General features: G+C 53.8%; 1 protein-coding gene across 2 annotated transcripts in view; it reads left to right on the top strand.

Moving 5' to 3' along the window:
• Positions 1 to 21,353, top strand: part of SDK2 (sidekick cell adhesion molecule 2) — a 257,799-nt gene extending 236,446 nt beyond the window's left edge. For both annotated transcript variants that reach the window (XM_077163719.1, XM_077163718.1), the window contains 5 exons: positions 3,720 to 3,884; positions 5,156 to 5,296; positions 5,550 to 5,688; positions 7,880 to 8,006; positions 16,723 to 21,353. In XM_077163719.1, coding sequence (XP_077019834.1) covers positions 3,720 to 3,884; positions 5,156 to 5,296; positions 5,550 to 5,688; positions 7,880 to 8,006; positions 16,723 to 17,070 — 920 coding nt within the window. In that variant the 3' untranslated portion in view covers positions 17,071 to 21,353. The remainder of the gene's footprint in view (positions 1 to 3,719; positions 3,885 to 5,155; positions 5,297 to 5,549; positions 5,689 to 7,879; positions 8,007 to 16,722) is intronic.
• The last annotated feature ends 5,609 nt before the right edge of the window (positions 21,354 to 26,962 follow it).

Here is a 26,962-nt window from a genome sequence, read left to right as displayed (position 1 = left end):
TAGGAACTAATAATCCCCAAAGCAATAGTTAATAATGGTAGTAATTCCAGGAAGCCACCGCCACCCAGTCATTGCCTTAATCTCACGCTAATAAGTGCAGTCACAAATAGTAATAAATCTAACGGCGCAGGTCCACTGTGCGGCCGGGAGGATGCACGGCCCGGCTGGCGCGCTGACCACCACAGATGGGCCCTCCCCACCCCTCCAGCGCTGGGTCTGAGCGGGCCAGGAGGCCACCCTGTGCTTCTCCCAACTGGAGCCTGTGCCTGTTTGTACACAGAAGCCGCCCGGGCACCAGGCTGAGGAATGCTGGCTCCTGGACTCGGCCCTGTTGATTTTCCAGCATTCCCTGGAATGCCCAGCACGGGACTTGGGGTGTTCCAGGTTTGGGGGCCGTTCTCAATGCACAGAGGTGGGGGTGAGGACCAGACATAAAAGGAAGGACGGAGCCAGGTCCCCCTGGAGGGCCGGGACGCAGAGCAGTGCCAGGGGGCTGGCAGTGGGGGACGGGGGAGGAGAAAGCAGGCAGACGGTCAGTGAGCAGGGAGAGCGTTTGGGAGCAGACTGGGAGGAAATCTCCTCTGCCCCCCCGTGTCCTCTGTCCCTTCTTTTTGTGCTACCTCTAAGTCCCCTGGTTGTGCAACTTCCTCATTTTCAGGATGACATGGCTCTTGTTGTGCTCGTGCCGTGCAGAATAGACTAAACACGACTGCTTTCTAAGAGCCAGAGTGCAACCGGGGACAGCAGACCCAGCGGGGTTCACACGGGGATTTGAGGCCCAGGCACGCAGCCCCACATGTCAGCCGGTTCCTGCAGCCAGAGGCCAGAGCTGCAGTGTAATGTTCCAGCAGCTTCTGACCTGGTCCCTGTGCTAACCATGTGGGGCGGCTCAGACCGCAGGCTGGAGGCCTCAGCTTCCCGGCAAGCCCACCTGGCCAGCACTGATTAGCTGCTAATCGTGCCTAGCCCTGTCCTGGGCACCGAGAGGGAGACTGGGCCAGACGGGGGAGTCAGGTGGCTCTGGGCTGATACACCAGCCCTGCCACTTAGGGAGACATGGCCTGGGGAAGATGAGTCAAGCTCTTTCTGAGTCTTGTTTTCCTCGTCTGTAAAATGGGCACAGGAGTCCCTGGGTCATGCTGTTACGAGAATGTAAAGCACTTGGAACCTCAGTGCTTGACGAGTAGTAAGGCTCAGCCATCGTTTATCATGCTGTCCTGCTGTGTCTGTGATTGGAAGATGAATGAGAAAATTAAAGTTACATGAAGAAAATGGATCTGAACCCCAATAACCATATTTCAAGGCATGTGGTAGTGAAGTTGGGGCACGAGTTGCTAAGAAAATGACAGGAAAGTAAGCTTTCTGTTCATTTATTCAACAGACACATGTGGGATGTTGTGCCAGGTGCTGGGGCCACGGGACAAATTAGGCATAGTCCCCGCCCTTGTAGGATTTCACATCCCAGCAGGAGAGAGAGAGAGGGAGAGATGCTAAACAAAAGGATGTGCTGTATACAAGGCAGACACTCAGAAGCAAATACATAAGACTGAATCAATATGAGGCCCTGAGCCCCCAGAGAGGATGGCTCTGTACCCAGGGACAGGGCTCCCAGCCTTTTTCGATTGGGAAAGATCAAAATGGGGAAGGGCACAAAGGCAGCCCTTGGGGGATCCCTGGCACAGAGCTCAGGGATGACCCTGCAGCCGGCCACTGCTCCTGGCGCACATTCTTAACTACGCGGTGGGTCTGTAAAATAAAGTGTGAGAAAAACAAATGAAATCCATTGGCCAAGCCGGGCAGGGATAGCAAGTTTCTGAGCCCAGAAAGAAGCTCTTCCTGGGAGTGGTGAAATAGACAAAGAGGACGTGGCAGTGAGGTGCAACCAGGGATGCTGGGCCGGGTGTGCTGGTGGGAATTAGGGTGGTGGTCTTTTGGTCCCTGGTGGCAGCAGCCTGGAGGACTCACTGGCCATCTGGCTGACCTCCCCAGAGCTGGCCAGAATGGGGGACCCATGAGCTCAGCCATGGAAGGTCCTTCTAAGACCTCTGGACCCACAGCCCATGGGTAGAGGGGATCTGACCAGGCTCCAGGGTGGTTCCCAGATCAGCCATCCTCCAGCACAAGCAAGAAGCTCCTCTCTCTCCAAGGCCCAGGCTGTCCACCCCCATCCCAGCCCCCTGGGCTCCTCAGGGACATCTGGCCAGCCTCCTGCCTCCGTAATAGATGGCATTAGTCATGGCAGGCGCTTGCCTGTGCAGCATCCCGCTGCTGCTTTTGAATGAGGTGAGAGTGAGTTATGTCCCACGGGGTGAAACCCAGAGAGCCGCAGAGAGCCATAAACAAAGTGGGGAGGGCCTGAAAGGATGTCCAGGAGCTCAGAGGATGAGTGGTTGGGGGCAGCATAGGGTGGAGAGCAGGCAGGGGCTCTCTCCCAGGCTGGAGCCAGGGAGGTTCTGGCCCTCTGCAGTGCCTGTTTCTCCTCCGATCTGTGCTGCTGAGAAAGAAGGTAGCTGGGGGTGGCCCCGTCAAATTCAGGCACCTCGACCAAACTCTCTGATGCAACCTGAGTCCCTCCTGCTGCTGTTAAAAAAAAAATCCACTTATTTTGACTGATGCCACCGCTGTTATGTGTTTTGAGTAGGAAAGGGAGTCAAGAGAAATAGCATAATTGAGTGTATAACCAATGATAAAATTGCCCTAAAGTAATTGAGGGTAATGATCAAATCTTAAACAGTCCCTCAAAGTCATGTTATCAAGAATTTCCAAAAACATGGGAAACAGAATATGCCACAGCAGCACATGATATTCAGCGAAGAAAGCAAGATACGAAATTGTGTCAAAAAGGATGAGCTCAGCTATTCAAAAGATGGATACACAAGTGGACAGTGAAGCCCTGGGCGGGTTTTCTGTTGCTGCATAACAAATGGCCACAGGCTTAGCAGCTCTCCGCAGCGCCCATGTATTAGCTCAGATGTCCTGCATGGCACACTTGGGGTCTCTGCTCGGGATCTCACGGGGCCAAAATCGAGTTATTGGCCTCTCAGCCCAGGCCCAGTCGTCTTCCAAGCTCACTGGTGATGGCCCAACTCAGTTCCCGGTAGTTGTAGGACCAAGGCGCCTCCTTCCTTGCAGGGGTGCATTCTCAGCCCCTGGGTCCCCTCACAGTTCCTCAGCATGTGGCCCCCCTCCTGCCTGTCCAGCTTTCTCCTGCTTTGAATCTGTCTACACTTCTCCTGCCAGCAGCTGGAGAAAGCCCTCTGCCTTTAAAGGACTCGTGTGATTAGAGCAGGCCCACCTGAAAGAAGCTTCCTTTGCCCTATCGTCTAACAGCCACAGGCGTGCTCTCACTGTATTCACAGCACCACCCACAATCCAGATTATGCCAGGGCGAGGGGCCCTGGGGGCCTGAAGCAGCTCTGTCCACCGAGCTCTAGAGTGCCCAGGCTTCCTCTGGATTGTGGTATCAGTTGGCTGCTGTGGTATTTTCTGTATATTATATATATATATATATATTTCATGCTTTGGAAATGTTTTGATTAAAAGGATAAAAGGGTCAGACACTCCAAAAGGCGTCTGCTCAGAAAGCTGGTCCCACCGACCTGCTAGGGACCCTGTCCTGGAGATTTAGTGCCAAACAGGCAAAGCCCTGCCTTCAGAGAGCGACAGTCAGAATGGGGGGTATGGGCTGCCCCTCAGGGGTATCCCCCGTGCTCTTGCAGACGAGGGGCTGTGGGACATCCTCATCAAAGACATCCCCAAGGAGGTGACCTCCTACACATTCAGCATGGACATCCTGAAGCCAGGGGTGAGCTACGACTTCCGGGTCATCGCCGTGAATGACTACGGCTTCGGCACCCCCAGCAGCCCTTCCCAGTCGGTGCCAGGTACTGGCCCTGGGGTGGGGGAAGAATGTGTGACAGACAGAGTGGGGAATGGGGAGAGGTACGGGGAGCCCAAAATGGGTTGCTGTCCAAACTCCCCGAAGCAGTGAGCCCTGGGACCAGGGCCTAAGTCAGCTTCCAACGCCCAGAAAAGCTGGGGGCTTCAAGCCATTCGCGTTCCTTTACAAGGGCTCCAGAGAGCCTGGGTAGGGGGCCTGAGGTGAAAGCTTCCATTAGCTCATCGCCAGGACATTCAAGGGTGCCAGGCCCTAAGCTGTGCATTTCCATGGAAACGCTCCCAAACAAGCAGGGTCAGTGGCTTGTGGCACAGCAGCTGACATGGGCAGGGCTCTTGGACCTGGGCTGAGTGGGGCCTGAGGTCAGCAAGATTGCCGTTCCTCTCCTCGCCCCTCCTCCCCACCCCCGCATCCTTCCCTTCCAAAGTGTCCCAGAGATCACAAAGGCCCCGAATACATAAACCCATGATCCAACATGGACTCACCCACTTTTGATCCTAAGGCCCCATTCCCTAAGGCAGAAGCATAACTCAGAATTTCTGTTCACTGGGTAAGCTCCAGAAGCCCAGCCTCCACCCTGCTCCCACACACCTCCTCCTCTGCCCAGATTGATTAGAACCAAATCGTGGGAAATAAACACTTTGCTCTGAGACTGAACTCAAGCCAAACCCCCCTCCAGGCAGCGATGTGGATTAGTGCCAGCTAGAGGCTTAGAAAGTAGGGGAGCCCTACCTGGAGGGAGGCATTCCAAAGACCTGCATATGTTTATCCTCACCACCTCCCCCACTTTCTGCCACGAGAGAAAGACTCAGTCCACACTGAACTTTGGGAGAAGCTCTCCCAGCTCTCCTGTACTGCAGACCATCCCTTATCCACCCAAAGTTGGGTCTGCCTCTAAAGGGTAACCCCTAGGCTGGTAGTGGCAAGAAAATAAAAAAAGGGAAAATAGCAAACAGGCTACCAACTCCTCCTCCTGTGTCCGTGACAGACATCACTAATCAATCCCAGCACTCCTACCTAATAAGTCCAGGAGCAACCTCAGAGCCCTTCTCAAAACAGAGCTCTGGGCAGCCGTGTATCAGTTAATCTGAGCTCTCCCTTGAGATGAAACTATCCTTATCAACCTTGTCTTAGTTTCTGCCTCATTCAGAGGCCACAGATGCAGCCTCCCCACAAACACCTTGAGCAATGGGTCGGGTCCCAGCTGGAGTGGGAGGGGGCTGAGCACCTGGGCCCGACACCCCATCCAAATTCCAGCCCAGAAAGCCAACCCGTTCTACGAGGAGTGGTGGTTTCTGGTGGTCATCGCCCTCGTCGGCCTCATCTTCATCCTGCTTCTGGTCTTCGTGCTCATCATCCGAGGCCAGAGCAAGAAGTATGCCAAGAAGACAGACGCAGGTCAGAGCCTCGGCCAAAGCCAAGGGGGCCGGGAGAGGATGAGGGGGGCCTCCCTCTGTTGGGAACCCTCCTGCTTGGACGGGTGGGGGCAGCCTGGGGTTCCTACACACTCAGCCTCCGATTTGGGACTCAACTCTAACAAGAGAAAGAAGGAGCAGCCCGGCCAGGTAGCCGGCATGGGGCTGGGGGACGGGAGGCCGCACAGTCTAAAGCGGTGACGTGGTGGGACCTAATGCCAATCTCCTGCCCCCAGGAAACAGCACCAAGGCCGGCGCCCTAGGCCACGGGGAGATGATGAGCTTGGATGAGAGCAGTTTTCCCGCCCTGGAGCTCAACAACCGGCGGCTGTCTGTCAAGAACTCTTTCTGCCGAAAGAACGGCCTGTACACCAGGTAGACGGGCCCCTCCAGCGGCCGGAGGGTGGAGCAGGGAGTGCCTGGGGACGGACAGGACTGCCAAGGGCCAGAGAGCAGGCTGTGCCCACTGGGCCTTACCTTTGTCCAGGGAGAGGGCTGGGGGCTGGGAACTGTCAGCAGGAAGCCATGGCTGGGCCGGGGCAGTGCAACCAGGGGCGAGGGCACCCAAGAGAGAAAGTCCCAGGTGGGTTCAGAGGCCTCCTGCCAATGACAGCGCAATGCAAATATCTTGCAAACATTTGCAAACAAGTCTGCTGTTTGATGCCAGGGATCCTGGTAACAGGACTGCAGCTGTGCTTGTCGCCTGTCCCAAAGATTGGATGGGGCCAGTCCAGGAAGATTGGGCTGACGCAGCTGAGGGAGAGATGTCAGGATTCCCCATTGTGACCTGCTCACCTCCTCGTCTGGGAAAGGAAGGGTCCTCTAAAGTATGGACGCTCCCTCCCAGGGTCCCTATTTCTACCTGTTGTAGAACAGTTTCCTTGTCCCACCTGCCTCGGCCCTCAAAGGGCAACTTCTGAAAGCAGCCGACAAGGAAAGAGCATGCTTTTTTCTCCATAGCCTGACTTCCTTCCAGCCTCAGGCCTATTCAGGCGCCTCGAGGGCAGGGGCCTGCTGCTGGGGTCCTCCTGACCCTTACCTGATGGGACCTGGCAGTTACATGCACCAGGGGCTCAGGAGAGATTGGGGGTACAGCCAGCCCGAGGGGCTCCCCACCTCAGTCCCATTAATATTCACGGCTCATGCAGAGCAGGCGAGGAGGGGCAGCTGGCCTCTCCCGGGCAGGATCACAAAGCATCTCTGTCCCCGGCTTGAAGGGGAGAAGCGATGTATGTGTTCACGGGGGTGGAGGGAGAGCCCACGAGGCCCGGCTCTCGCTCCCCCCGCCATGGCCAGACTTCCAATGAAAGGGCCATTTGAGGCCATGGTGTGAGCCTGGTGGGGTGTGCTGCGGCCGCCGGGCTGGCTCCGGGGCCTGGCCGCTTGTAACAAGGGGATGTTTCATGATGGTCTCCCTAGACCCTGACCTCTCTGCCCCTCACACCCACAGTGTACACACACCGAGGCCCCTGGTGTGTCCCCTATGCCATTGGGTGTACACAGAAATCCCGTTCACACCCAGACAAGCCCCAGGCCCTGGAGACTGAGCCAAACCACGCTGAAACTGTCAGCTGCCCCCCCCTTCAATATGCCAGAAGCTTTAGCTTGACACCCCATTTTGTCCTCCCTCTCAATGGTGTGTATTTATCCATTGTATCTACGTGAAACCTCTGCCACTCCTGTCGTTTCCTTCCATCTACTTTTACCTAGTAAGGACGTGGCTTTGTCGATTGGAATGCAATCAGTGCTGAGATGTTGCCAGGTGTGGGAGGTGGCCGGCAGACTGCTCTGGACGTATTCCCTGACCACGGGGTTGTCCCCTGAGCTGCATTTCTGCAGCAAATCACGGCCGGCCCCTGCAACGGGGCAGCCTAGGTCCAGAGCCGCAGCTTCAGGCCAGGCAGGTCCTCGGGGTGTTGGGCCAGGGTGCCAGCAGTGCAGAGCCCTGGAGGGCCCCTGCCACCTGCCCAGTCGGCCTCGCTGCCCACGGCCCTCCCACTCACTTCCCAGGACTCCCTGGCCTGCATATGTTTGCTCAGATGACTCAGAGCCCAGCCTTGAACTTGAACTTGCTGGGAAATGCACAACTTTCTCTAGGTCTGATTTTAAAAAGGTAGAGCGTGACTTAGCCCATGGGCATGTGTCTAGTCTCTGAGCGGATTAAGAGGGAAGGAGGGAGGGAGGGAACCAGAGGTTTCCTTTTTCTCCTAACCCTTTGGGTTTCAGAATTACTTGGGGGTTGGTCTGCAGCAGAGGTATTGAGGCCTCAACTTAGATCCTGACTCAGAACCTCTCAACAGGGGCCAGAAATCTGCTTTGTAGCAGTCACTGCCCCACCCTTTGCCCTGGAGGCTTGGAAAGATGGTCTCTGTTCCTGCAGCACCCAAACCTGCCCCAAGCACAGGCAACAACCCCCTCCCTGGTCCCCTCTCCAAAGCCCAGGTGGCGGAGAGCAGGCACAGGAAGGAGATGGAGCATCAAGTGGAGAAAAACCTCCAGGGGGCCCCGCCCTGGTGCTCCTGGCAGGGGAACCCCATTTCTCATCCTCACCCCTCAATCTCTCTAGGTCCCCTCCACGGCCCAGCCCGGGCAGCCTCCACTACTCAGACGAGGACGTCACCAAATACAACGACCTCATCCCCGCGGAGAGCAGCAGCCTCACAGAGAAGCCCTCGGAAATCTCCGACTCTCAGGTGAGAGGGGCGGGTGGTGCCGGGAGCCGGCCGGCCGGGCGGCCAGGTCAGGGACTTCACCAGGCAGTCTTCTTCCCTCCTTTCTCTTACGGGGCTGGACAGACGGGGCAGGGGAACGGGGCAAGAAACCACCCAGAAGTCACGCATGGGATAGCAGCCACATCCTGCTGACAGTCTGCACCTGGTGCTAGTGGGGTCCCTGGGGCATTCATCTCCTGAGGTTCCCCCCAAGAGCGTAGTCCCCTAAACCGGCACAGCTCGCCCCGCCTGCTGGGTCACTCAGTAGCTCTGCAAAAGCTACAGACCTGCAAAGGGAAGTGTGAAGTAAAGGCAAGGGAGAGGCAGGGCCCAAGAGAGGGGGCACCCCAGCAACCCTGCATTGCCAGAGGCCAGAGAACTGCTAACCTTCACTAACTGAGGTCAGAGAAGTTTGAATCCTGTCTGTGCTGCAGGTGAGGGTGGGAAGCCGTGTAGCCCAGTGGGGCTTTCAGTGGCGTTGGAGGCACAGACCAGAGTTTGAATCCCGCCTCTCCTGCTTATGACAAGGGGGCCCTGGGTGTGCACTGTAACCTCTGTGAGCTCAGTTTCTCCATCTGAAGACCAGGCTCTATCATGGGGCTGGGGTGAGAATTTGCTGAGATTATACACAGAGGAGCTTAGCCAGGGTCTGGTATGAGGAACTGCTCAGTAGTGCCAGGTCTTACATTAAGGAGGAGGAGATGCCTAGGGAGGTCACACAGGGACACCCTGCCCTGGGCTACTAGGAAGGGGGGTGAATGCAGTCCACGATGTGGTATTACAACACCCTACCCCCAGCCCCAGCCCCAGCCCTACCCCCAGCCCCAGCAGCCCTTTCCTCCTCAGCCAAGCCTGGTAGTTGCCAAGGAAGGGGCCATGAAAGGCCACTGTGTCCCACGCTCTGAACCTTTCTGCTGAGGCCTGGGAGAGGAAGGGAAGGAGAGGTGCCAGGAGGGAGCAGGGTCGTTGGTGGGTGGAAGAGGCCAGAGAGCCTGGGATTAGGTCTCAGGCCCCGGGACTGACACGCCTCTGCCTTGCTGCTGTTTTTCACAGCTCCAGGCTTCCCTGGACCTAACTCCCCAGTTCAAAGCTGGCCGATAAAGAGACCCCAACATAGCCTGGTTTTTGTGGGAGATCGATACGGGGAGGGGGACAAAGCTACTGTGAACCTGCATGATTTCGGGCTATGGCAACTCTGTGTGTGTGTGTGTGTGTGTGTATGTGTGTGTGTGTGTGTATGCTGTATGGGGCAGGGGAGGGGGTTCACATTTCATTCTTTTTCCATGTGAGTATCCCATTATTGCAGCACCATTTGTTGATTTTTTTTTGGCGGGGCGGGGGGGAGGTTGGTCATGTACAGACCAGGAATCAAACCCAGGTTTTCCACATGGCAGGCAAGAATCCTCTCACTGAACTACCCTTGTGTCTCCATGGTGACTTTTTAAATAGATTTAGCTCTGTGCAGCCACAACAAGAGTGGGGTCTCACGGGGGCCCTTAGAGGACTGGGGGTCCTTTCTCTGAAGTGTGATTTTTTTGTTTCTGTCCCCCAAAGGTGGTGATGAGAGTTTAGATTCTTGGCACTTAAAGCATAGTTCAAAAAGATCAAGGGGCCTCCTCTCCCCGCGGGGCTGTAGTATATGGCTCTAGGCCAAGATCAGGTCAGTGGAGAGAGGAGGCAGATAGCCGGAGGGACTTCCCATGGACTCTGCCTAGGGAACTCTACCTTCTGCAGGGTGAGTATTAACCCATTCTCGTTGGCCGGGCCCTGACTGGGTGCAGAAGATATTGCCAGGATAACTCAGGAGCTTTTTGCAATCATCCCTTCATGAATCTGGAGGACTTCACCTGGCCAGAGAATGGCTCCCATGCCAGGATCTGACCTCCCAGCCTTCAAGAACTTGCTGAGAGAAGAATTCCCATGCCCAGAACCATCCTCCTTCAGAAGTCACCCCAGGGTGGGCAAAAAGATGCCCAGAATCCTCCACTTAGCTGGTTGGTCTGATTCGTTCAAAGGGATTCCATCATTTTAGCACCGTTTCCATAGCAACTTGGAAGCCATCCCTCTTGTGGAGCACATAGCGTAGAGGAAGGAAACTTCCCTGGTTCCAGAAGGCAGTTGTCACAGTGAAATTGCCAAGCTCTCCTTCAGGGCTGCAGCCCGGCTGCAGGGCTTGGGGTGGTACAGGGTTTGGTTTGGGGCTCGATGGAGCTTGGTTGGTCTGTTCACTCTGGAAGCCAAGTTCCATGAAGCCGGGGATGTGGGGCATCTCTGATTACGCTGTGTCCACAGCATCTTGAACAGTGCCAGGCACACTGACACTCTAGGAGTGTTTGTTGCAAGAATGAAAGGGTCGTTGCGGAAGCCAACTAACCAAAGTAAATTGAAGATCAAGTAGAGGTTAGCAGGATAGAGAGACTAAGAGTCATGGTTGTAAAGTCATTATTCCTTTTTGGCCAACTCCAAAACACACACATTCAAAGAGGTGTGGCCCTTTAAAGCAATAAAGATAACGATGATTGCATCTACAGGTGTCTGCTCTCGACACCCCACGTGCCTTCCCATGTCATCATAACAGCATCTCTGGGAGACAGACATTAGTGTGTTGTTTTTTTTTGTACAGATGAAGAACTGAGGTTCAGAGAGGCTAAGTTAGCCCAGGTCCAACAGCCAGAAAACACAACCCCAGGATTCTGACTCCAGTTTCATGACCAGACCCTCACACTAACCTGAGCGGGCCACTGGGAAGCCCACGTCCAGGAATATCACCCTCATTTCAGACCTTTCTGGAAAAACCTCAGAATCGCCTAAGAGATGCTCAAAAAGACAACAAATAACCTTGAATTCTTTTTTAAAACTCAAGCCCATCATTAAAGATCCAAGACATGCTACGAGGGAGGGTGTTCAAAGGAAGATGCCATAAGCAATCAGGTTATTAAAAAAAAAATCTCCCTGCAGCTTTGGACAAGAGTCAAAGGGATAATTGTCCCGCTCCTCAGAGAGCTGCTTTAAAGGCTAGACCCTCATCTGCAAAGTGGTCCATCGTTGTGGTTAAAGTCTCTGGCCCTGGGTTCGAGTCCCAACCCTGTCCTTGATGGCTCTGGAGTCTGAGGGGTTCCTTGACGTTCTCTGAACCTCCAGCCCTCCATCCACAAAGTGCAGACAGAATGTTTTATCCCAAAGGGCTGTCACCAGGAGTGAACTAGGTGAGAGAAAGTCAGGCCCGTGCTTGCCTGGTTGCCAGGGGCTCTAGAAATGGCAACTGGCCATTTGGTCTGTTCATTCTAGAATCGTTTCTTGGAAACCAGGCACTTGGCTTTAACGTCACAGGCAGGTGTCCAGGATCCAGGAGGCTATTGCCAGAGGATTGGCATCTTGGTGCCCAGACATGGAGACTCAAGGACGTCCAGCCTGAGGAAGCCATCTGTCACCTGTGTGCCTGATGAAAAAAGCCACTGCCCTGAGCTCCCGGGCATCCCCAAGACCACCCAGCCAGACTGCTCCATGATTCATCAACTACAGGGTTAGGCCTGGCTCAGTGAGGGGGAGACAGGACCCCACTCCAGCCAGGGGCCTCTCCTCTGTGCTTCTGGGACCAGATCGGTGTTTGTGCCTTCACAGTACATGAGGTCCGGGGTCAGCATTGGCAAGGGCAGTGGAGAGCAGCCCTGGGTGGCTGTAAACGCTGACTGCTACTCAACACTCACTTCTCAAGCATGGACTCCGACCAGTGCCAGGGATATAGAGGTGACCACAGCTGGCCCTGGGTCTGGACAGGGCAAACTTGGGCAGAGCAGTTGGCCTCCCTCTGATGCCCTTATTCCAGACAGATGCGTAGATCCTGCAGCTTCTCACTCACCTGTGTAGGAAGCAGCTGATGACACATCATCACCTAGCGCTGCAGCACGCTCAGGTCTGTCAGTCTGAGGCTTTAGGAGGGTGCCACTGTTGGCTGTCCTGCCTGTGACATTTACACCCTGCATGTGCCTTTGCATCACACCAGCTGGGCCTCTCCATTTCAGCCTCCTGAGGGAATGACCCCATATCGTTCTAAAGTCCTTCCCCCACCCCATGCCAGGACTTCTGAGAGCACATTTTGCATCTGCCGCCTGGTTTATATTCTAAGTCAGATGGCCCCAAACTCTTTGCTCCGATATTGGCAAAAATCCACCCAACCATTTTCTGGTAATAAACAAGAAGTCCGTTTTACTTATAAACAAACCCATGTGCAATGCAGGGCTGTGGGGGAGGGGCTGGAGGCACACAAAGTCGGGATGCTCCCTTGGCCTTCTGGGATATCAGGGAGGGAGTCAGGGCTGAGCCTCGCCTGGGAGGAGCTGCTGGAGAAGGAGTCCAGGCAGAGGGAAGCGCACACACAGAGGATGGAGGCTTAAGGAGCCCTGAGGCTGGTTTAATGGTGCTTCTGAAATGTATGCCAACTTCACTTTCAAACTAAGGGGGCCAGAGTTTGGTAGGAAAAAATTCTATTTATAAATCTCAGTAGAAAAGAAATTCCAAGCCAATGGCTCACATCTTCCGATCGATATTCAGTACTTGGCCATGTGGTGGATGGTCCCTTTTAAGCTCATTGTAATGGAATTAGGCCCATATAAAAAAGAAGAAAATATGCAGGACAAATCAGATTTTATACAATAGTTGTTGTACACCCAATCACAATAGAGAACATTTACTGAGCCCTTACTGGGAACCAGGGACCACTCTAAAGAATTGTTGGTAAACAACACCCAGATCTACTGGGGGAGGCTGCGTGCAAATAAGCAATCAGGTTTTCATTTCTCATTAAAAATTATGAAACCACAATAACTGGCTTCAGAGGGAAGTGCTGGGCAAAGGCTTTCTCTCTCCTGTGGTGTTGGGGTAGAAAGGAAAGCCCCCACCCATCTGGAGGCTCAGAGAGGGCTTCCTGGAGGAGGTGTCATTTTAGCTGGACCTCCAAGTGTGCACAGGAGTGGGTCCTGCACAGAAGGAGCAGTGCGGGTGTGTGTCCTGCTGGGGTGTAGTTGTAGCCTATCCTTGCCCTCCCTCCATGGAGTGTCTTCTCTCCTATCCCGTTGGCCTTTTGTCCTTCGGATGGTGCCATGACTCTAATGCTTAAGACCCCCTCTTCCCTTCTTGTTAGCCTGACCCACACCGATGCCGGCCGCCCAAGCTTGTGCCACACTAGAAATACACCACGGGGCAGAGAGAGTCGCGGGGAAGGAGATGAAGCTATGGACTGGGCACCTCCTGTGTACCGAGCCCTGTGCTTTCCACATTTAATACCTAGCTGCCCTGCCACACAAGGGAATTACCCCGGTTTGTAGTTGGGGAAACTGAGGCTCAGGAAAGTCAGGCAGTGTGTGCCCTTGGTCACAGAGCTGAGAAGTGGGCTTCAGGCCTAGATCTCACTGACTCTGAGAGCCGTGTCTGCTGGAGCCTGGCCTGGCTATGCTGCCTGGCACAAAGGGGATGGGAGGAGAGACCCCCGCCTTCGCCGAGCCCAGGCCTGTGATCGCCCACGTGGTCAGGGTAGAGGACAGTCGTGGGAGGCTGGAGCGCAATGCACAGGCTGGAGTTGGTGCAGAAGAGGCCCTGGGGAACCGCAGAGGAGAGCAGGGCTCTGGCTGCCCGGCTCCAAAGATGCTGCACACATGGCAACCCCCTATCCAGGCGCCGCCACTCCCTCCTCAGTGATTCTGAGCAGGTCCCTTAACAGCTTAAGCCCTGAGCCTTTGAGTCCTCCCCTGAGGCCTCCTGTTCCTCTCAGGTACCCTGTCCAAGCCTAAGATCTGACCGGGCGTGGTCCCGGACCCCCAGCCCAGGGCCACGCCCCCACCGGCGCTTCCAGAGTCTGATGCAAGAGTCCGTCAGGCTGGAGGCGAACAGGAAAGCGAGTGGGCTCTGCGTGGCTCCCTCCTTTTGTTTCCATCTTTTCTCCTGCTGGCCCCCTCCTCACTCTGCTCCCATCGCCGAGTCTGGAGTCTGCCTCCCCCTCCATAGACCCCTCGGTAATTGCTGATTGAGTGACTTTGAGGAGCTGTTAAGAGGCAGGGGAGCTGAAGCTTGATTGCTTGTGGGGCGAGTGGGAACTGCCTGTGAAAGGCCCCCTTTGTACTGGGCCGTTACAGGGGAAGCTGAATTCAATTACTGCAGGCTGCTTCGAGTTGAAAGCCGGAATAGGAGCCCCCTGCTTTCCTCTCTTCTCACCCCACCCCCACCCCAAAAAGAAACAGATGTTCAAGGAGAGAGAGGCAGGAGCTACAGTCTCTGATGCAAAGACCCCCTCCTTTGGCTTTGGAGAGCCTGGGGAAGGGGGGTGGGTACGGACCAGGCTCCTGTGTCAGCCCGGCCCCTCCTGCAGCCCCAGCTCTTCTCTTCCTCTCCCATCCCTACCAGGAACACTGTCCCACCTCCCACAGTAAGTGTCACCAAATGGCAGTTGGTGGAACAGTGGGGATTTGGGATCTGTGCCCCCTCCCCACCCTGGCCCCGAAGCAGCCATACCCCCCTTTCCACCCCTCCCCACCCCCTGGAGGGAGCATTCTTCTCCCTTCCCAGGAGGCACTGGCTCGGCCTCCCTGCCCCACACCCCCACCCCTGTCCCTCCATGGCCTCCCAGGGGGACTCTGAGAGCTCCCACCCCACCTCTGCCCCCTCCCAGCAAGTCCAGCCCACCCGAACCCTCTCTGTAGGAACGCCTTTCCCAGCTTTGCTAGCTCATTCCACCTTGTGAAGTGCAGGGATGGTCCCCGCTTTACTGACAGGGATACCAGGCGGAGAGAGAGTGAGTGAGGGCCCAAGCACCCTGGCTGGTAAGGGACAGTGGGCGCTGGCCCCGGTCCTCTCTCCACCAGGCCTCGGCCGCCCTGGGATGGCCCCCAGTGACCTGAGAGTCCCCCCCCACATCACTCCTCAATTCTCCAGCAACCACTGGAAGCAACTGTTCACGCCAGTTAGTAGGTGTTCCCCCACCCCAAGCCCAAACTATGCAGAAAGCGGCAGGATGCCCTCTTACCGAGCCCCCAGACCCTCAATGCTCCAGGCGGGATTGGAACCCCACCCTCCTGCTTCAGGACATCCCCACAGCTCGCTTAGCCCCCACCTGCCTCGGGGCCGGCCTCACCTCACCCTCGGCATATGGACACTCCCCCGCCCCACAGTTTGCATCCCCTTTGTTCCCTCCTGGTTAGCAGCTGGGCAGCAGGCAAAGAAAGGGGCTTGCATTGTTCTGGATTACATCATGGGGCCCATCGGGGCAGAGGGATTTTCCATTGTCCAGGGCAGCCCAAGCCGGCCTAAAGGACCTTGGTCCTGGGGCGGGGGTGGGGAGTGGGGGTGGGGTTACAGAAGGTGGCTGGGGTTAAGTGGGGGGGGGGGGCTAGACAACGTTAAATTAGCAAATTAACCAGGGAGCATTTAATCCCCGTTGAAGAACAGGAATTATTAGCATTTTGTGACCTCAAGACAGGCAGGCAAGTGTAGGCGTCCTTGTGGGCTTTAGAAAATCAGACAGATCTGAGCTCATGGGTCATGTCCTCGGGCAAAACCCTCCCCCTCACTGCGCTGGTTTCCTCATCCATAAACTGGGAGCATCCGTCTATGGGTGATAGCAGAAGCTACAGCTATGGCACAGAGGTGTGAAAACTGAATGCACTGATGCAGGGAAGCGCTCTGCCCGTCTGGCAGAGCCCGAGCCCCTCCCTAGCTGTTCTTGTGCAGTGCGTCCCGCTCTTTTTCTTGAGTGTCTGGATGTATAAAGCACTTTGGGTTCTGCGAACAGGTGGCGGGACACCTTTCCCATAGTTTGGACTCCTCAGGCAAGCTCAGCTCTCCGTAGTCCTGGCCTGGAGAGCAGGATGCCGCTGCTCGCCCCAAACTCACTGTCTTGGGGTGACTGGCTTTCAGGCTGCAGTTTTTGTGCTGATATATGTTTTCTCTAAATGGATATAGTTTACTGGCCCCAAGTGAAGGGGCCTGATGGGGTCTTCTGGGCTGCATTTTGTCGAGCACGAAGGCTGCACTGAAATCAGAGTGTGTCTCTTCCAGAGAGCTCTACGGGCGTTCCCATCTGTTGTCTTATTAGTTCTCAAAATATTCCCGGGAGCTAGTGACAGGGAAGGGGGAGTGAGGGGGACACACTATTTTTAGCTGCACACTTCAGATCCGAGCCCTGTTTTACATGACAACCCAGACCCATTCTGATCTTATGCTGAATTCCCCAATAGGTAGCTGAAGCCTGTGCCGAAGACACCAAAGTCTCAAAAAAATGTTTAAATAACTTCGTATCTGATATTTCCAAAAAGGCTTTAAAGCAGTCATTGCAGGAGAATGGGGAACTTGTGTTGGCTTTTTCACGTACTTCTCTTCTAACTCAGTGTTGCTCTTATTTGGGGACCACACATGGATGAGCAGCAGGTTTTGGTTTGGGTTTGTTTTCTTCTTTTCAGTGCCTGCGGCCTCTAAAGGCCTCAGTCTGGCCAGGTCGGGCCTCCTTAGAGCACAGACCATCCACCCAAGTGCCCGGCCCTATATCAGACCCTTGAGGTCCACAATTTTATTTAACCCTTTAGGCTCTGCAGGAAGCAGAGGTGGGAACCTAGGCGCCCAGGGCAAGGATGCAGACCCCACCTGTGACCCCCCCGGCCCTGCTCCTGGCTGGCAGCCCCTGACCCCCCCTCCCGATTCTCTGTCCTGCCAGGGAAGTGACAGCGAGTACGAGGTGGACCCGGGCCACCAGAAGGCCCACTCGTTTGTCAACCACTACATCAGCGACCCCACCTACTACAACTCGTGGCGGCGGCAGCAGAAGGGCATCTCGCGGGCGCAGGCCTACAGCTACGCAGAGAGCGACACGGCCGAGCCGGACCACGCGGCCAGCAGCGCCGGCCTCCCGCAGGCCAGCCTCTTCCGGCCCAAGGCCAGCCGGACTCCCACGCCGCAGGCGGCCGCCAACCCCCCGAGCCAGCAGGCCGCCCTCTACCGCCCCCCCAGCAGCCTGGCCCCCGGCTCCCGGGCGCCCATAGCAGGATTTTCCTCATTTGTTTGACGTCGCAAGAGGAGAAAGGAGGAAAGTCGGCACCCAGCTCCTCCACCGCCCTCCCCTCCGCACCGCCTGCCAGAAAACAAAAGCACCGAGAAACCAAGTCGACTTTGACTTTCCGCTTCCCAAGTTTATTTTTCCAGAGATTCCAGGGCCAGCAAAGCCAGGGTCGAGGAGGAGGAAGAAGAAAAATAGGAGATGTGTGCGGCCAACAACTCGTCTGCTTCGAGGTCGTAGGGCTCGCTGCTTCCTCGGGAGGGAAAAGGCTGATTTAAGGCTGTGCTGGATGGACTGGGGTGGGGGGCCCTGTGGGGAGCAGGGAGAGAAGGGCAAGGACGAGGCAGCTGTAAGGTAGGCACGGCTGAGAGGGGCAGAAGCTTCCAGATGTCCAGCTCCTGGCCTGCAGGTGTGCGAAAGCCCCGGGCCCCCAGCTGGCCACCGCTCTGCAGGAACAGGCATCTCCGGAGCCAGAGCTCGCCTGCTTGCACACGTTCCCCACTCTTACCTCTCCTGCCTGGCCTTTTCCACCCCCTGCCCACCTCCCCTGAGGTTTTCTCTCCCTTTCTCCACTGAGAATTTGGTTTCTTTAGAAAAAGGAAAAAATAACCTAAGGGTGAGATTTGTTTAGCTAGCGCCTTGTTCTTAACATTTTTTTAAAAATGTGCAACCAAGGAAGAGCGTCCTGGGGAAGGGGAGAGTATCCCCCAAACTGAATCCCGCCATCACCTTCCTTGGCTTTGTTTTCCTGAGCACAGAAGAGGGGAGATGGAGTCTGGAGAGGGGAGGCGGAAGGAGCTGGCCTGGGGCAGCCTGAAGAGCGGGAGGTCCTGGGGGACACAGGAAGTCAGGCATGTAAGAATGTAGCTTTGGCTTTTTTCTTTATTCTACCCCTGGCACCTGCCCCTTTCTTTAAAGGAAGAGGGAAATGGGAACCGCTAAAAATTGAGCTTGCTAGAATTGAGGAGCTCAGCAGGGGTGAGGGAGCCCCATCTGCAGACATATCATACGCCCCTGGATAGATAACCTCCTCCTAACACACACACACACACACACACACACACACACACGGTCTCACATGCACATACAAAGTAAAGGGTCTAGAAATCATCTCCAAGAGAAATCCTTTCAGCTAGCCCAATAGTGCATTCCCGCTGTGTGCCGCCTGCTCTCAGTCCTTAGGTCCCGTGTTGACACCCCCTGCCTCCTAAGCACAGGGCCAGAGGAGCCCCAAGCGTGGCCCAAAGCCCTGGTCCAGGGGCCGGAACACTTGAGTCAGCCCAGTGTGCCCAGCACCACCTGCAGGGAGCCAGAGGATGTCCCCAACCCAGACAGACCTTCCAAGCCAGCCTTGGCCAGGCGGGCCAAGGGGGGCAGGTCAAGGAGGGACCAAGGGCCAAGAATAGCTGACTGGAAGAGAAGCTTTTCTACACATGCCGTCTGCTCCCAGGAATGTTCTTTTAAAAGCCCCTCTGGTGACCTGAATCTTCCCATCTGCTTGATACTTCCAGCAGCAAGGAGAGGGAGGAGCCGTGGGCTGCTGAGGCCCTGTGGGACCCCCACAGGCCCTCCAAAGCAAGTGCTCAGCCCGCCCCAGCCAGCTGGGCAACGCTGCCTCCCCCAGACGTCCCAGCACAGGCTGGCACTTCCCGCATGAGCTGAGTTCAGGCCTCCTGGCCCTGCCCAGGAAGGGGTGCCCCATTCAAGTGGTGAGAAGGGTTAGGGGAGGCCACAAGCCGTCTTAAGTTTTCTAGGGCTGCTGTTACAAAGAACCAAATACTGAGTGGCTTAAAACAAGGGGATGATCTTTTCATAGTTCTGGAGACCAAAATCCTGAAATCTAGTTGTCATGGGGCAGCATCCCTCCCGCAGGCTCTAGGGGCAGTTCCTTCCGTGCCTCCATGGTTCCTGGTGGCCCCAGGTATTCCCTGGCTTGTGTCTGCATCTCCCCAGTCTCTGCCTCCAGTGTCACTGTGTCTGCGTTTCTGTGCCCAGATCACCCTCTTCTAAACACACCAGTGGTATTGGATTTAGGGCCAGCCCAAACTAGTTGACCTCATCCTAACTTGACTGCATCTGCAAAGACCCTCTTCTCAAATAAGGTCTTATTCACAGGTTCTGGTTGGGTGAATTTGGGGGGTACACTGTTCAGCTGGAGACACAAGCCAAGGGAAGAGAGGGCCTGTACCCCTTCCTTACCCACCCAAATCGGCTACTGGGGAGGGAGTGTTAGAGTCCAAAGGAAAGCATTCTACAGCCCTGGGGTCCTCCAGCCTGCTTGGGTCCTGGGAAGTATAAATGGACAGATGTGGGAGGACAGTTGACAGGCCGGCCCAGCTCTGGTGTCTCAGCTGTGCTTTCTCCACTAAGGGAAGGGAAAATAAGGACCTTCCCCCAGAGGACGACAAAAGGCTGAGGTTTCTGCTCCCCCAGAAAGTAACGGGGCCCGGAAGCTTTCCAGGCAGAGCCCCTGCCCCTGTCCCGTCCCTGTCACTCTCCCCACCGTGTCTGCCATCTCCATAGCTCGTCTGCAGCGGCCAGCATTTAACAAGCTGCTCCTTTTTCTTCCTTTTCCTTTCACCTGCTTTTTGTCTTTAGTTTTTAAACCCCAACCACCATCTCGTCCTTTTCCCATTTAACCATTTAAGGCTGTTCCCATTTTGCATTAGGGAGTCACTTGACCTGGCCCAGAGAGGGATAGTTTTGTTTGTTTGTTTGTTTGTTTTTTTGAGTTAAGGGGGTGAATACAAACATTTTTTCTACATGTGAATGAATTGCACATGAGACCGATTTCCCTTTTCTTAATGGATACACTAAGATACCCCACACACCCATGCTCAGTCACGCCGTCCTGACACACGTGTGTGCACCTGGGCTCACGCGGATATGTAGGGCATACACATCCACCTGTGCGTTAGCAGAGAGACTTTTACACCTCGCAGCTCCCTTCTGGCTTATGCTGCCTCTTTCCCAAGAGGCACAGGCAGCTAAGTCGCTCCCACTCGGGGCGCGGCCGGCATCTGTGTCTTGGAGCGGGAGGACATTGTGCAAACCAGACACCTTAAAGAAGCCCATGGAGTGGGGCTGGGCCCGAAGCGAGTACCCCACGCTCAGTGGACACCCACCCTCTGAAATGTCACCTCTGCTGGCCCTGACTGCCCTGGGAACTGGGGCGCCAGCCGTGGAATCCCAGATTTCCCCAGGGGACTCCTCTTTGCCCTTGGGTCCATGCCTAGTGGGGGTGGAGGCACCCGGCTCCCCTTCCAAGACCTGGCCTCATTAGAAGAGGGTGGGAGCACTGCCAGGGTTGACAGGGAGCCCTTCCACGTGACCCCGCCCCATGTAGGTCACCCCAGGCCGCTCGGCTCCTGGCCACTCCCACTCTACCTGGCTGTGCCCCAGGAGCCACTGCTCCTGGCACGAGGTGGGTGGGAGTACCCCTTTCAGGGTGGGACCTGAGGAGCCCAGGCCTGGCAGACGTGGTGATGCCCCCGGTCCGTCCTGCAGCCAGCTTAGCGCCACTTCCGCATCCAGACCACCAAGATGAACCAAAAAGACGCCCTGGGTTCCCAAAGCATCTTCTTCCTGGGGCTCTGGGGCGTTTGCCAGGCTGCCTCCCCTGGCGCCCCTGCCTGACACTGCCGTAATTCAGAGGAGACAAGGACACGGGGGCGGGGGGACTACCCCACCCTGCCTGCCCCCGCTGCCTCGAGGCCTTCTGTCGCTGCCCACACCTCCCTGGGCAGCACTTCTTCTTAAGGTGCCAGAGCCTCGCCATGGCGTCCCTCGGGGTGGGGGGCCTCCCCGCCCCCCCAGAGTGCATCTGAAAGGGTCCGTGCTGGGGGAGGGGTTTGCGGGCAGGAGGGTGGGTGGAGGCCATGTGAGCACCCAGGGGCACCCTCAGGCGTGCCAACAGCCACCCCAACCAACCCCTGAGCCCAGGGACCCCCTGGGAACCACACCCCTTCCCTTTGTTTTCATAAGAATAACCAAAAGTGTTTAATAAACGTGATACCTTTCTTTACTCATATAGATTCCAAAAACAAAAACCAATACAAATCTTTATTTTTTGATTTAAAAGATATTATGAAAAAGTATGGGAGAGTATTCATTATGGCAGGTGTCTATCTGTAAGAACAAATATATATATCTATATGTCGCATAGCTTGTTAGCAGGTTTATTTTTTAAATGAAAGGTAAGAAAGAAACTGATTTGAAATATATACCACAGGAAGTCCCATGTTCTGTCAAACTGTCAGTATTTTATAAATAAACTTTTTTTTTGGAGTTTCGAGGCCATGTTCTGTTCTCTTCCTTGTAAGGTGAGTGGCGACGTCTACCCTTCTCAGGCACAAGCGGGTCCTTCCTCCACCCAAGCACCCATTTTTAGCCATACTTGACCTTTCAGAGAGGGCCAGGGGTCCAGCCTGCCTGCCATCTTACTTCAAAAGTGGGTGAAGTTTCTGTACTGAAGTTTCAAGCAAAATGCATTATTTGATTTATTTTACGCTCTTGGGCTAAAAGCCTCTCAAATGCATTATACCAAGTTAGACTCAAAGTAATAATAATGACAGCAGCTGACACTCACATGGCCTTCACTCCTGGCCAGGTACTGTTCTAGCCACCTCACTAACTCCCAGGTCCCAGTGACAACCCTAGAGGGAAACCGTGACGGGGAGAGTTTCAGTGACTTGTCCTCACAAGAGAACCAGGATTTGAACAAATTCAACCTGGCTCTAGAGACGTATTTAAAGTAAGATCCTTGCCCATTTTTATTTTCATTTCTACAAAACGGCGCCCCAGGCCCCCTTGGCACAGCGGGCACAGCTGTGCTGTTTGGTGAGCCTGGCCCAGCTAGTCCACCATGTCTCCAGCCAGGACAGGATTTCTGAGCTCATGATTGCAGCAGCATTGCATTATACTCACATTCATCTTACCTAAATCAAGTCATATGGACTCCACTGAGAGAGTGAAAGTGAAATCATTTTAATAGTGCATTTAATTCCATTCAATGAGTACACTTGTTTAACAGGGTCCACGGTATTGTAAAATGTACACCAGACATTAATTCACACAGAGGCTGCCTCTGCTAATTGAAACAGGTGATTAAAGCAGGGAATAAAAAATAATACATGCCTCCCTTCAACATTTTATTTTGACTCCAAACACACCAGTCTGTGAATAGTCTATTGGGCCATAGAAAAAAATTTTTTTGAGAATGGGCCCAGTGTACAGCGTTCTTTATGGTCTTTCCTGCATAAATCATATTTTTAAGGCTTTGGCCAACCAAACACACAGGACGAACAGAAAGCATTTTTGTTCTAGACCTGGGAGAAGCCTCACAGTATTCCTGATGCCACTTTGCTTAATTCCCATCTTCCTCATTTCCCTTCTAGTCCCAGGCTGCCCCCTCCCTAACGGCGGCCATCTCCCACTCCACTACCCTAATGCCAGAAATAGTGAGGAAGGAAAATCTGCTAAGAAGAAGAGGGTGGGGGGACTGGTCCTTTCCAATGCCGAGGAGACACGGTGTGAGGGAACGCATGGTTTGGGTTGTATGTAGCATTACTTCTCTGTTTTCAGGTCATCTCACCCGGAAAAGCTCAGAGAGTTCTCAAAACTCAATAGAGGTTCTCTTCTTAAAGCTCCTGGTTACTAAATAGAAAAAGCACTTTAGATAACAGGGCTAACTGAAAAAAGAGTGTGAGGTAGGCAAACCTGGGTTGCTGCAATTTCCAGTCTCCGCTTGAACTTGAATTCAGTCCCTACCAGCACGCCTTGCCCCACCCCTGCCCCATCCTTCTGTAGATAGGGGCTGACCTCTGCCTTCTCCAGCATCAGACTTATGGATCAGAGCATAGGGAGAGGTGACCTCCAGAAGCTTCTCCACCACCCCCATGCCCCAGTTTCTCTGTCCCGCACACTGAAGAAGGGCAGACCCAGAACACACTGACTACAGACCCTGATGGCAAAGGGCTTTGGCATAAGGCTTTGATGGAGTCAAAGTGGCTGCTATTTCTTTTTTCTACATCCTAGCTTCCTGGCAGGAAGGAGTTATTGGAGCAGCTGGCTCTGGAGGTTATGGGTTATGGAGGGAGGTGCTGTTAACATGCAATGTAAAAAGGGGAAATCATCCCAGGCTGGGCTGGAGCAGGGAACTCAAAGTTGATCACACTGATGTGACTGCCAAGAGTCAGCTTTCTCCATCAGACTCAAATTGGGCTGCCCTCACGCCCTTTCCCAGCACACCCAACACATATCACTACCATCCTTTTTTTTTTTTTTTGCTTGCCCCAGGCTAAAAGCAGAGACCCTCTCTTACGGTATTTTTTACATGTGTATAAGGCTCAAAATAAAGATAGACTATCAGGTGAAAGAACAAACCAAACATAAGTCTAACACAAGGCTAGCTGTGTTACAACTTCTCACTAACATAAGGTACATCTACCCATGTGAGATGCTAAATTGTGTGGGAGATAAAAAGTTGAAAAAGGAATAATAAAAAGTTTTTTCAATAATGAGTGGGTTGAAAGTTTCAGTACATCTCATAACTTTTTTATATATACAGATCAGAATTGAAAGACTTTCCTACTCTTTCACTCTTCACCTTGTGTAATGAAAATGAACAAATCTACAGCTGAGGAGCCTTGATTCTCCCTCTTTCCTTAGATTTAGAGTTGGGAAGATCCATTTTGAAGGTGAGCCCTGGAAGACTCAAAAGAAATCCAGGAAATTTTACCATTTCCTATTTAGGTACTGTTTGGACTGTCATAAAGCCAATAGCTAAGTAGCATCATGGAAAATGGAAGCAACCAGATAGCTCTTGGTTCACTTTTCTTCCAAGTCCACTAAACCCTTTGGATTTGGGTTCTATTAATACTTAGCCAGAGCTTCAGCCAGGGGCTGAATTAACCCAGAGGGCACAGGCCATCAAAGCTCCAAGACTATATCACCTATGCCAAGCTCCAGAGGTACCTGGAAGCAATCACAGCTATGGTTGAAATCTGCTCCTGGGGACTGATGGCATGGGCCCGACCTCAGGGGAACCTGACTCTGAACTGAACAGAAGGACCTCACGGGTCCTCATTCAGCACCCAGCTCAGGTGGGTGGGGTTGCAGGGAGGTGGGGGAGAGGCAGCCACAGGAGCCTGGGCTGGCTGCATCTGCCCCTCAGCAGACAGTCAATCACTCCATCTGCTGCAGCAAAGTGGTTTGAATGGGTTCTTTGGTTTGGGATTTACTCAGCAGTTTCTTGTAGGACCCAGATAAAGTTGCTGATGAATGGAGACACCATATGTCCTGGTTCACATCTGTTGTCCTGGTCTAATTATAAATTATTGTTTTAAGTCTCCTTAACTACTCAACCATGAAATGGTTCAGCTTAAACAATGGGAATTTATTCATTCACAGTTTTGAGGCCAGAAAAATGTCCAAATCAAGTGTCATCAAGGTGATGCTTTCTTCCCTAAGACCGGCATTCTTCTGCTGACTGCTGTTGATCCTTGGCTATGTTACATGGCAAGGCACACAAGGCACAGGGCAGCATCTGCTGGTCTCTCTCAGGTTTTATTACTTCAGCTTCTGTCTTCTGTGGCTTTTTCTTTTTGTCTGAATTTCATTCTCTTATTAAGGACTCCAGTAATAGGATCAAGACCCATTCTAATCAAGGCGAGTCACATCTTAACTGAAGTAACCTCACCAAAACGTTTTACTTACAATGGGTTTTTACCCACAAGAATAGCTTCTATTGAAAAATGTGTTTTCCTGGGGGTACATTCAGCTTCAAACCACCACAATAATGTTCCCCTTCGCTGTGATCCATAAGGTATAAGATCCCCTGACTGCAGAGTGGTTCTGGACAACCTATGCAGCCTGCTGGTCCAGCTTCAAGACCCTTCTACAGGTGGTCCCTGAGCATGTCATGCTGAAGTTCTGGGAGAACTCCAGGGGACCATCTTTTGGTTGGATAAAGGCTGGGGCTTGGGGCTTGGGGGGTGAGGTGGAAGAACCAGTGAGTCAGATTTCCTCTAGTGCTGAATCTCCTGCTCTGTCCTGCCCTGGACCTGACGGAAGACTCTGACCCCAAATCCAGAGGGAGGCTGGTCTCCTGTGTTGTTTACCCAAATCTTATGTCCTGACACTGGAGGCTATGTGCTGTCCCCAGACCAGTTCTCCCTGCCTAGTCTTTTCTGAGGAAGAGGTTCTTGTTAGCAGAGCTGCCCCAAAGAGCAGGAAACATGCCCTCCTTCTCGCAGCTCTCCCATATTCCCTTCTCCACCTCCACCCCCCTCCCCAACACCGACCAATTGTTTGTGTCATTTCATAGAAACTTGGGGGAAATCCTTCCTAGTTAGGCTATCTTCAGAAACCTTACTGTCAGCATAATGATGTAGCAAAAAACACAGGCCTTCAACAGAGGAAACCTGGGTTCAAGTTAGGGTTACTGGATAAAACATAGGATAAAATACAACCTAATTTTCTCATGGGATAAACTTATGTTAAGCACAATTTATCTGAAATTCAAATTTAACTGGGTACCCTCTATTTTTATTCGCTAAGTCTGGCCACCCTAGTTCAAATCCCAATTCTATGCCAGCTGTGTGGGCTTGCACAAACCTCTCGGACCCTCAGTTTCTTCATCCAGATAAGGGGAATGCTGAAAACCACTGTCTCCCGTGCAGAGAAGCGTGTGGGTGTTGGAAGGGAGGTTATGTGTAAATGTGATTTGTAAACCATGCAACACTCTACACACAAACAAGATTACTGCCATTGTTCATGGATAAAATGACACTTCCGTGGAATTACCCAAGAGCTTCCGGCTTTCGACACAATTCTGCCCGGATCATTCTCTACCTCCACTCCCTTTCCACATCACACGCCACCCTGCCTCAAGGCTCCTCATGGCTGGAAAGTGGGTCAGGAGAAAGCTTCTGAGTCTTAAAGATTCAGGGGTCTTTGGGAAGAGGCTAAACGAGCCTTTCAGAGTATTTCAGCCAGGTTGGAAGCAGATGGCACAGTTGAATTAGGAACATGTGAGGCGAGTTTCATAAAAAGGCCACTCATTGGGCAGCTGTGGGGAAGCCTTGTTGGGATGCTACAGGGGGTCACATCAGTGAATCTGGAGTTACCCCAGGTCTGAAGTGGTCAATAGAGGAAGAGGTTTCCAGAGCCTACAGAGAAGTCTGGATGGAAAGAGACACACCTCAAAAACGACCAGGGGTGGCGTGCCCAACTTTCCTTTCCTTCCTTTCTCCAATCTCCTGCCAGGGCTACTTGTGGGCCAAACCCAACCGAGCCAGACCATGGGAAGCCGGAGGGCCCCGGGCCTGGGAGGCAGTCCGTCCATACGGGTCAGCTTCCCCCAGCGGGCAGAGCAAGATGGGGTGTAGACTGGGGGAGGGGGCATGCAAAAGGGAGCCAGCCAGCACCCAGAGGTGCTCGCCTGTACCTCCTGATATGGAAGCCCATGGCAAATGCCCCTCTTAGGACCAAGGCGGGTGGTACCCACTTCTCTGGCACTCTTTCCTCCACATCTGCAAAGAGTTGAGATTCAATCCGAAGAGGCTTCACCAGAATCAGGTGGGATTTTCTAGTGCATGTAGACCATAGAAGGTCTTTGTCTTTCTGTGGACTGCAACCTCCCGAGCCAGCTAAAGCTGCAGCTGGCATTTGTCGAGCAGGTAGACAGTATGCAAAAGCCCCGTGTGTATCTCAGTCAACCCCACAGCAGCCCCAGGGTGTAGGATTCCATCTCCCCATTTCACAGGTAGGGTCACCTAGGCATCGGGAGGTGGAGAGAGGATTAGCACCCAGGCTTGACTGGTCTCAGCACATTCCCTCTTTTACCCATCAAGAGTTCTCAAGAGTTCCCACCCTGCCCGGCAAGGAGGAGGCCACCTGG

Source organism: Tamandua tetradactyla, chromosome 6 (genome assembly GCF_023851605.1).
Source record: "Tamandua tetradactyla isolate mTamTet1 chromosome 6, mTamTet1.pri, whole genome shotgun sequence".
Classification (NCBI taxonomy): Eukaryota; Metazoa; Chordata; class Mammalia; order Pilosa; family Myrmecophagidae; genus Tamandua; species Tamandua tetradactyla.
Note: the sequence above shows the minus strand (reverse complement) of the source record. Positions and strands in the feature narration are given on the sequence as shown.